The sequence below is a fragment of the Lathyrus oleraceus genome, chromosome 1 (genome assembly GCF_024323335.1).
Source record: "Lathyrus oleraceus cultivar Zhongwan6 chromosome 1, CAAS_Psat_ZW6_1.0, whole genome shotgun sequence".
Lineage (NCBI taxonomy): Eukaryota > Viridiplantae > Streptophyta > Magnoliopsida > Fabales > Fabaceae > Lathyrus > Lathyrus oleraceus.
The window spans coordinates 16,031,548-16,043,083 of NC_066579.1; the positions used below are offsets into that span (position 1 = coordinate 16,031,548).

The 11,536-nt window shown below is 32.0% G+C and overlaps 1 protein-coding gene across 1 annotated transcript; it reads left to right on the plus strand.

The window, feature by feature from the left end:
• Positions 1-3,445: 3,445 nt before the first annotated feature.
• Positions 3,446-5,681, plus strand: LOC127087550 (uncharacterized). The gene is made up of 4 exons (XM_051028451.1): positions 3,446-3,716; positions 3,806-3,895; positions 4,224-5,493; positions 5,636-5,681. Exons 1-4 carry the CDS (start codon positions 3,446-3,448, stop codon positions 5,679-5,681), a joined length of 1,677 nt encoding a protein of 558 aa, XP_050884408.1.
• The last annotated feature ends 5,855 nt before the right edge of the window (positions 5,682-11,536 follow it).

Here is an 11,536-nt window from a genome sequence, read left to right on the forward strand (position 1 = left end):
AAAAGAGATCATCAATCCAATCTCGTAGATATATTGTTTCCTCATTCTCTGATCTATTATTACTAAATAGTACTAAAATTTAAGAAATTTAAACGAACTACTACTATTACATTTGTTAACTATACAGTTTCAATAAGTTTGACATGAGAGATTGTACAAAAAAAAAAAGCCCAATAATTAATGTTTTTTATTTAAAAAATAATTTATGTTTCAATTAAAAAAATAAATTATAGAATATTCTTTCTTCATAGTATTTTTATTGAGAAACAATAATGTAAACATAAATTGTGCAAAACACAAAAGAATATTGTGGTGCTTATATCATGATTGAAGCTTTGGGATTTGGCAGGTCAGCAGTGTAATTGCCGTGATATCCGGTAGTGTTTTTGAATCCAAAATCGTATCCACGAAAGGAAAGGGTAGTTTCGTCATTTTATACTGCATGAAGGATAATGTGGTCATTTAGGTGTATGTACTGTCAATAGAAAGAAATCAGCGATGGCATATTAGCATGTGGTGGTCTTGTGGTTGGAAAGTACTAGCATGCAGCTGCTACTCGATACTTTTCACTCATCTTAGGTTTAAAACTCAATCTTAAATATGCACTTTTAACCTTCCATGTTTCTTAACTATTTTCTTTCAATAGCATGATTTTGACTCCTCACATTTACTTATTTTATACGATTGTGTTAGAACAATATATCAATGTAACTTTATTAACGAGAGTATGTAATGTCTTAGTCGTTTTTTTTTTGTGTGTGTGTGAATTGTGTGTATTTTTTCTTTGGTTATCATAGCTTTATATAGTATTTTCGACCCATTATGTATTCAAGGTCCATCAAATATTATTTAAGTTGATTGTCCTCTTGAATAGTGTGATTTTTAAATGGTAATTGGAATTGGAACCAAACTTTATTGTCATGTCTTGGACCATAATGTTATCAATTAGCTCTATCTTAATTAGAATATTCCCTCCAATTAATTTTGGGTTGACACGCTTGATCGAATATATCAATTGCCTTCGCCCAACTTAGTTCTATTGGGCGAGCTACAGTTCAAGGCAATCGTTATTGATTTTGGGTTATAATCTAGTTCACTCTTGACGATCAAATTCAATATATCTGACATGTACACAGTCTCCTTAAACATGAGCCGTGTAAGGGGAAAATGATTTTCTAAGACCTCCTGAGAGGTTGGACATTTACACAGTCCCCAAACATGAGCCATAAGGGGTTAAATGTTTTCCTAAGACATACTAAGAGGTTGGACATTTACACAATCTCTCAATCATAAGCCACGTAGAGGCGAAATGCTTTCATGTGACTTATCGAGAGGCTGTACATTTACGTAGACCCTTAAGCATGAGTTGTGTAGGGACAAATGCTTTTCAAAAACTGGTTAACGATTGTCGGACATGCCCTAACGAAAAATCCCTTTTGGGCGAGCTTGCTCTACCTTTTCAAGACGTGGTGGCCTTTAACTGTGTTCGACTAATGCATGTTAGTTTCCTAACCTCCTCTTTGAATGTCCCACTTGTACTTGTTATAACATATTTCCAATAGATGTAATGATTTCCATATGCCTTGGAAATAGTAGTAACCTCGTGGCATATCCCTACTTCCTGCAACTTTAGGAGAATAACTCTAAATGTACATGTCTTCTTATTTTTTGCCATTGAACTCTTTAAATAGACTTGTATTTTTTTCAATTTCATCATTTTCTCACTTCATCTCATACTGTCGCACCTCGAAAAATGAGAACAAGACTTAGCAAAGCGCAAATGCACACTCGCAGGATTGACTAAATAGAATCGCCACCGAACTTTATTTATTTCTAAAAAGGAAAGGGGGAAAGAACGACAAAATCCAAGAAAGAACGACAATGATATTTGTCGTCGCAATCAAATCAGAGTTCAGGAGTCGATTACGCAAGAGGAAGGTATTAGCACCCCTCACGTCCATTGTAATCAACGGGAACCATTATGTTAGTTGTGTGCGTTAGTGTTAGCTTAGAAATGTTAGACTTCTCAAGTTATTAGGTGGGAGAGAAGAAGAAGACAAAAAGAAAAGAAGAATATGACAAGATACCTTTCGTTTATGAAAAGGGTTTAAAGATCAATCACGCGACGACGAGAAAAGGGTTTGATATGATGGATGCGTTTTGAGTAATGACGAGAGCTTGTATGGGCGAGATATCCATCTCGAAACCTAGTCTTCGGAGCTCGTGGTATCCACCACGTTCCTTTTCCATCTTATTTGCAAAAATATTTAATAAGAATTAAGTGTTTTTGGATTTTGATTTGAAAAAATGAACTTGACGTTGGATCAAGCATTTTGTTTGTGATACGAAAATGAAATGATTTGAAAAATTGTTTGAGATGCTTATTAAAGAAAAGGGCTTAATATTGACCTAGTTGAATTTTTCAAAGGATTTAGCTTATTTATGAAGGTTAATTGATGTTAAGCGATTGATTTTGGTTTGGAAATATTTTGGTGTGATTTTGAAAAATGTACTTGATGTTCATCAAGCACCTTTGATTTTTTTTTTGTATTTTTGAAAGGTTAATTTTAATAGTCATTTTATCCTTTTGGATTAACCATTATGCATCAACTAAAAATATAATACAATAAACTAAAAAACAAAGCATGACACAGACTATCAATTAAAGAGGTAAAAGGATTAAAAAAAGCTAAAGAAAATGAAAGAAAAAACAAAAATAAATAAATAAAGCAATACTAAGGAAACACCATAACTTTCTCAAACTTTTACGAAATTAAGCAAATAAATAACAAAAATTTATCTACTCGATCTCATAAACACAATGATATATTTAGACAGCAAAATAATAAAAAATTGAAAATGAACAAAAATGCAGCAACATATATTTGCTTGATTCAGTCATCTTATCCACCCGAATGACAAACAAATCATGGATTCATGCTCGAAGTGATGTTGGAAAGTTATTGGATACATTATTTATGTAAAACAAACATCAATTTACATTGTACTCCCTTCGGTCTCATATGTAAGCAAAAAAAAAAAAACTCACCCTTTAAGAAAGTGGCTATATATTCATTTAAGTAATGGAAAATATACATTTTTTCCATATTTACCCTTATTTATTAATTTAGAAATAAATTAATATTTTTATTATAACCATTTAATGGTTAGTCAATTTTTATTAATACCATTTAATGGTTAGTCATTTAGTGGTTATATATTCCACTTCCTCTTACTAAAATTTCCTGTAGAAATTTGTCCCGCCTAAAAACAACACTTCTTAGTCCATTTACTGTATTCTCCACCCGCCTAAATTTCCATGGTCCCGTCCTGTAGAAATTTAACATTTTCATAGTGAGTTCTATAAATACTAAAGCTTTTGGTTCTCATTTTCATAGCCAAAATTTTACATTTCCTGTATCATTATCTTTTGGTTCTCATAAAAATGCCTCTTAATATTGATCTAAACACTCCATATATTGATCATGAAATGATGGAATGCAACATAGCATCATCCATTAATCTAAATGATCCTTCTTCAAGTAATTTTAACTTGTCTTTTAAGGACCTACATGGTAGTTCATCAAATGAAGAATACATGGAAGAAGCTAATATGTTCAATTGTGAAAATGATTTTGAACATGGTTTTTTTAATATTAATGAGGACATTGATGTTGATGCTTTATATTCAAATGAAGTTCATGTCATGGAAGAAGGTAATATGCTCTAATACTTTTATGTTAGATAATTTTTGAACAACTTAATTAATTTTTTTCACTTTTAATACTGTTTTATAAAATTGCAGAGAGTGAATTTATTCCAAATGAAGAAGATGGAGAGGAGACTGAATTTAATCAATATGAAAGTGATGGAGAAACTGAAAGTATTGCAGCTAGTAAGATTTTTTATCATATCATTATATTTTTGTTTGTTCATATCATTTCTGTGTCATCTTTTTTTCATATCATATCATTACTTTTTGTTTTCTATTCATTACTACATTGCCATATTTTGTTTATAAATATAAAACATGCATGAGTCATGCATTAGCAACAAACATGAGACATGCATAAATTAATATAAATGGAGTGTCATCATTTGTTTTCTATTCATTACAGAGCCATATTTTGTTTGCCAATAAGAACATGTAGTAACAAACATGAGACAGTAGCAGCGTAGCAGCATATACTTGTTTCTTAATTATTTTCAATTTTTTCATGCAGTGTCCACAATGGTTCAACATGAACCTGAAACTTTTAGGAAAAAAAGATCATTTTTAAACAATGATCAACGGAAAATAATTGCTCAATTATTGATAAAGAATAGTTGTGGTGGAAAACTAAAATCCGGAACTGTTATATGGTTGGCATCCAAATACTCGGTATCCATCGATGTTATTTATCGAATTTGGAAGCAAGTATCTCAAACAGGTGATGCGTCTCATAAAAGAACAAAAAATTGTGGTCGGAAAAGAGTTGCGGTAGATATTGAAAAAGTGCGGGATATTTCGTTAGCTAAACGTAGCACTCTTCAGAGCCTCGCATTTGCCTTGGGCATTAGCAAAACAGCATTGTTTAAGTTTGTAAAGGATGGGACTTTGCGTCGGCATTCAAATGCTCTAAAGCCACAAATGAAAGATAGCAATATGAAAGATCGTCTTAGATTTTGCTTGTCCATGCTTGAAGAAACTAGTCTTCCTCATGATCCGGAGTTTAAGTCTATGCATAATATCGTCCACATAGATGAAAAATGGTTCTACATGACCAAAAAATCAGCTAACTACTACCTTCTTGAAAATGAGGATGAGCCATATCGCACATGCAAAAATAAAATTTTTATTGGAAAAGTCATGTTTTTAGTAGCAGTCGCTAGGCCTAGATTTGATGACGGTGATAAGGAGATATTTTCGGGAAAAATTGGCGTCTTTCCTCTTGTTCAAAAAGTTGCAGCAAAAAGGTCAAGTATCAATAGAGCTTCGGGTACACTTGAAACTAAACCGATTACTTCTATCACTAAAGAAGTTAGTCGAAATTTTCTAATCAATAAAGTGTTACCTGCAATTAAAGAAAAATGGCCGAGAGAACATGCAATGGAAACAATTTATATACAACAAGATAATGCTCCGTGTCATGTTTCTATTGACGATGAAGAATTTCGTAAAGCAGCTTCTGAAGGAGGATTTGACATCCGTTTATCTTGTCAACCACCGAATTCTCCTGATTTAAATGTTTTAGATCTGGGTTTTTTCAATGCCATTCAATCATTACAACAAAAGGAAGTTTCAAAATCAGTTGATGAACTCATTGAAGTTGTGCAAAACTCATATGATAATTTTTCTAGCAAACAATCTGACAAAATTTTTCTCACACTTCAATCTTGTATGATTGAAATCATGAAAATTAAAGGATCTAATAATTACCGAATTTCCCATATGAAGAAAGAAGTGTTGCTTAATCGAGGCATACTACCTACGCAACTAAAATGTGACCGAGAGTTAGTTGAAAATACTTTTCAATATTTAAACAATGATAATTAAGGTACGAACTTGTTGGTTTATATAATCGTATTTTCTATAAATTTTTAAATAAAATAGTGTACGCTAATTTTTGTCAAATTTGATTTATTCATTTTTCAGGAGGTTGGTTCTAGATCATGGAATTTACATGGAGAAGGAAATATGAAGAATGCTAGTTAGTTACATTAGACTTATTAGTTTATGTGTTGTACTACCTATTTCATATTATTGGTACTGTACATTACAATAAGAAGAAAATATGAAGAATGCTAGTTAGTTTACATTAGACTTACTAGTTAGTTTCATGAAGAATGCATGTTAGTTCCTTACTGATGGCACTGGTACTGCACGTTAGAATTTTTTAACAAATGAAAAATAAAATAGACAATGACATTACTCCAAAAAACCAATAGAAGATGATTAGAAAAATAAACATTAAACATCACAATCATAAAGAAACATAGCAGTACAATTCTTTAACAGTGCAATAGAAACAACAAAGAAACATTAAACATCATAAAAATCCAAATAAGAACACACCTAGTTTAAATAATCTAAGTAAATTTTTATCATATCTTTAACCTCTTCTTTCTTGACACCAAAGTTCAATGCTGGTAATTTGTTCAGATCAAACTCATCCATATCTAAGTATTCAACAATGGTGTTTTCATTTGTTGGAGTTAGAGCATTTTCACTTTCATTCTTTGGAGTGATATTTTCTGCACTTTCATTTGTTGGAGTTTGAATTGTTTCAGGAACTTTATTGTCTTCGATACCTAAATCAAAAGATGGAAACTCATTAGCTAAATGATGTGGGTTTGCCATTTTTAGAGTATAAAAAAAAGGAAGAACAAGACTCATGGAGTTTTGTACAAGATGATACTGCACCATTTATAATAGGATATGACTTTTCAAAAGCCAATGATAACAAATGCAACGTTTCAGAATAAATGCTCTTTTGGAAGTGTAAAAAGTGGAGTTATTATAGGAATAAACATGAATATTGAAAAACTAAATTTGAGGGTAAAATTGGAATGGTATATTTAATTGTAACCATTGTAATTAATTTTTGCTTATATTTGAGACTCCAAATTTTATTTTTTTTGCTTACATATGAGACCGGAGGGAGTACCCTTTTTCTTCATTAAGGTTCAAGAATACTTTAAACTCTTGATTTTAAATCAATGGAGTTTTCATATAAAATTGTGGTGATTAATTAAGTGCAACAAGAATAATAATGCAAATAAAATTAAATAAACGAAAATTAAATCATATTGAATCACTTTTGCTCATGGAGGTTCAAGAACACTTTAAATTCTTGATTTTGAATCAATAGAGTTTTCATGCAAAATGATGATGATTAAGGTGCTAATTAAGTGTAGTAAGAATAATAATGCAAAGAAAATTAAATAAATGAAAAATTAAATCACATTTAATCAGTTTTGCTCATGGAAGTTCAATAACCCTTTTCAAATCTTGATTTAAAATCAATTGAGTTTTCATGCAAAATAGTGATGATTATGGTACTAAATAAATGAAGTAAGAATAAAAATGTAATAGAATTAAATAAATGATAAATATAAAAGCATACCTAAAATAAAATTCAATAAAGAAAAAAAGGAATGATTTGAAGAAAAATGAAAAGAGTTTTTGCTTAGTTTTTTTGAATGGTTGGTGGTGAGATTTGTGAATAAGAATGATTTTATTTATAGACTCTAAAATGGGTAGTTTATGAATTAGGCAAAGAGTGTAAGTGTCTTCTAGAAAATTATTTAGTTAAATAGTGAATAATGATGTAATATATGTATGGAATAAAAATGTATTATATGCATGGAATAATGATGTAATAAATGAGGGGTATTTTGGACCTTCTAGAAACATTGATTTTTGTTTTATGATGCATAAAAATGATTAATAAAATTCAAATGGATATTTTGATGATAAATCAAATGATCATGAATTTATTTTTCAAAATGCATAATGAAAAAAATGCAATTTTAGTCAATTTCTTCAACATGTATTATGTTGACTTTTATACTACAATGTATATATGCATGATTATGATGACTTTTTTTATGATAAAAATGAATATGGCTAAAAATACAAAACTTTACAAATGGACATGTATCGGATGAATTTAAAATACTCGAACAAAATTGTGGTATAACAATTGCCCCTATTTAAATATCTTCAACCAGAGAATATGAAGAATGTCATTCTTCATATGATCATGGTGGGAGATAGTTAAATACTAAGAATACCCGAATTTTGATTTTGAATGCATATGATATGGTATGATATGTTATACATGCATGACTCTTTTTTTTTATGATTTTGATTCTACTAGGGACATGATGCAATATGATATGAATCCTAACTGAATGATGGATGAATGATGAAAGACACGTTTGTGGGGGATGATGGAGACAAAGGGTGAATGTGGCCCACAAAAAACAAAAATGAGGATAGAAACTTGCTAGAGATAACAATCCAGCTAGAGTAAAGACAACTCTAGGGAGTATGCAAAGAGATTTTATCAACAAGTTCATACATGACCTGATGAAACTTGGGAAATGTTCAAAGAAAATTTCAACAAAGATTCAGACATAACCTGACAACACTTGGGACATTTAAAGAGAATTTCAACAATGGGTTCATACATGACCTGGTCATTGGAATATTCAAAGAGTTTCAATAACAAATTCAAATATGACCTGACAACACATGAATATTTAAGTAGTTTCCACAACAGGTTCAGACATGACCTAACATCACTAGAAAACAAATAAAGAAATTTTTAGCAATAGGTTCATACATGATCTGACAATGTTGGGGGATATCAAAAGGTTCCATCAATAGGTTCAAACATGACCTGACAAAACTGGAAAACATGCAAAGAAAGTTCCATCAATAAGTGCATACATGACTTGACAACATTGGAAAACAAAGAGACTTTGAACAACAGGTTCAGATATGACCTGACAATACTAGAAAATCAAGGAAAATTTAATCAAACAGGTTCAGACATGACTTGAAAATACATGGAAAAATTCAAATAAAGTATATCAACATGTTAATACATGATTGATCAGTGCATTTTGATGCACGTTCTTCCATGTTTGTACTTAAGCATTTCTTCAGTTTGCTTTGATTATTTTTATGTTTTAATGTGTTTTCATAATTTAATTTAATTTTGCACTTATTTAATTTTCGTATTTAATTTTCAGCATTAACAGCTTTCGCGAGAAAAATCATATCTTGAGCTAGGAGTATCGGATTGAGACGTGCTACCAGCCGATGGAAAGCTAAGAAAAAGATCTACAACGTTTGTTCAGAAGTCGAGAGCTGAATCAGACTGTAGAAGGGCCAGAAAAGTCGTTGAAGTCGCAACATTAGTTTTATTTAAGTTTTGGGTCATTAGTTTTTGGTTTGTGTTATGTTTTCGATCCAGTTGGGTTGTAAACCAAATTCCTTGTTTTCCATATACCTAGCAGCCGCATAACATGAGGAGGAGGACTATTCACGAAATACTGAAAAGCTTTGGCAAGAATTCTCATAAAGAACTAATCGGTCCAAACAATTTGCTGTATTCGGGTTCCGATACCTTGAGATTTTAGTAATTCTTATTCAGGTTTTTTATTCCTTTCAATATTAATATATGTATTTTGTTTGCTTAATCCGATTTACATATGCTATATTGATTTAATCCGATCGATTATGTGATCCTAACTATAGTCACGATTTCGTTTGCTTAATTCGCTATCGAGTCCGTTTAATTCATGTTTGCTTAATTCATGAAACTTAATCCTGTTTGCTTAATTCGGATAATAGGAACATACAACTTATACTATCAATTGCGCTTGTCAGTTGATATTATAATCGAATAGGAATAGTTAATCTGCGGTTGGAATTGCGATAGTCGATGATAGGCAAAGACCGAATCAGTAAATTGTTGCTACAGCTTATTTCAATAATCACTTATTTTAATCTATTTTTTTTAATTGAATCCTAAACCAACCAAAACCCCATTAATCGTTACTATCATTGGTTAATTCATTCAAGAATCCTTGTGAGAACGATATTCGAGTCAATTTGTCGCTAAACTACATTTTTGAAAAACTACTCGTTTTGATCCACGTGCGACAGTGGATCAATGACCTGATAACACTTGAATATTCAAAGAGATATTTGTCCACGGGTTCATACATGATCTGACAATACTAGAAAACAAATGGAATTTCAACAACAATTTCAAACATGACCCGATAATTCAGAAAAAGTTCAACAAACAGGTTCATACATGACATGACAATTCAAAAAGTTTCATCAACAGGTTCAGACATGACCTGAAAACACTAGAAAAATCAAAGGGTTTCAGTAACAGGTTTAAACATAACCTCAACAACATTAGAAGATTCAAGGAAAGGTTCAACAACAACTTCAAACATGACCAGACTACACCTTAGAATGTTTCTGAAAATTATGGAAATCTCTCACAAGAAAGTCATCCAGTCAAAAATTCTGGAGATTCCTTAATAGGGAATATATCCATACAAAAATATATTGGGTTTTTCTTACGAGAATATCATCAAATCTTTTGGGGAATTCCTTTCAATGAAAGAGTCACACCGACAACTTTCTAGGAAACATCAAGACAAATAGAGTACAATCTCTGAATGTGCCAGAGAAAGCTGAACTTTATGCCAATGAAGACCAAACCATGGTTCAAAGGTGCCAAATAACAATTGGACTTTTGAATATGAACTACCAGACGAGAACTGGACTTGAAGGATAAATTACCAGATAGGAACTAGTGTTAAATGATAGATTACCAGATGTGAACTGGTGTTTGTTTTGTGTTAGTTTGTGTTTGTTAGACGAGAACTAACTTTCAAATAATCTACCATATGAGAACTGATTTAGTTTGATTTATTGTCAAACGATAACTGACTTAAAATGGGTTACCAAACGAGAATTGGTTTTGAGCAAAGGTTACCAGACAAGAACTGGTTTACAAATAGGCCGCCGGACGAGAACTGGAGTTAAAAGCAGGTCATCAGACGGGAACTGGTTTTAAGAAAAGACTACAAGAGGAGAACTAATGTTAAAAATAGGCTACCAGACGAGAACTAGTTTCAAGAAAAGGCTACCAGCCAAGAACTGGTGTTTTGAAAACTGACTGTTAGACGGGAACTGACTTTCAAATGATTTACCAGAAGATATCTGGTTTTTGATGTTTGATTTAACATGCTATGGGCATGTGCTTGATGAATGAGATGATATGCATGGCTTAATGCTAGACCAAAGCGACATGATTAATGCATGAGAATGCTTTACGCAAAGACTCGAAGGTTTCCAAAATGTTGCCCTTGTGATGGGTAATGGATGGAAGGTCCCTTTGCAACAAAGTTCCTTTGACAAAAGGCAAAAGGTTAATTGATGGGGTGACAACATGATTCCCCGACACTCGTCTTGAACTCGTTATTTGCTGACGTATGGCATAAACTTGAGTAGCTTGAAGGCATGGAAATGAGTTGCGCCTCTGTGGCTCATCTTGCCCCGGTTTGTTGGGTATTTGAATACATTCTCCTCACAAGGAGTCTGGAAGATAACTTGTCACAACAAGAACTTGAGGTGAGTTGCCCAAATGTTTGAATTTTAAAGGGATCTGACCCTGGAGAACCGACTCTTTGAGTGGTAGACTTCTGATTGACTGACCTTTTAAGAATTGGACTCAACTTAGCTCTTCGGGTGACTTGCCCCTGTCTGGACTTCTTTTGAATGATCAAGTTCCTCAACTGGATGACTACGCATTGTTGGGATTCCTTTGATGCTAAATGTTGACTTGCAAATAAAATTATTCATTCAAAAATGGTAATTTTAATGTAGTTTTTATGAAATTTTGAAATCAATCACTATTGAAATGATAGTGAGACACAATGAACAAGTCAATGACCAGAGCACCATGTTGATCTAACCATTCACAGGATGAAAGATGATATGATCGATATAAATGATTAG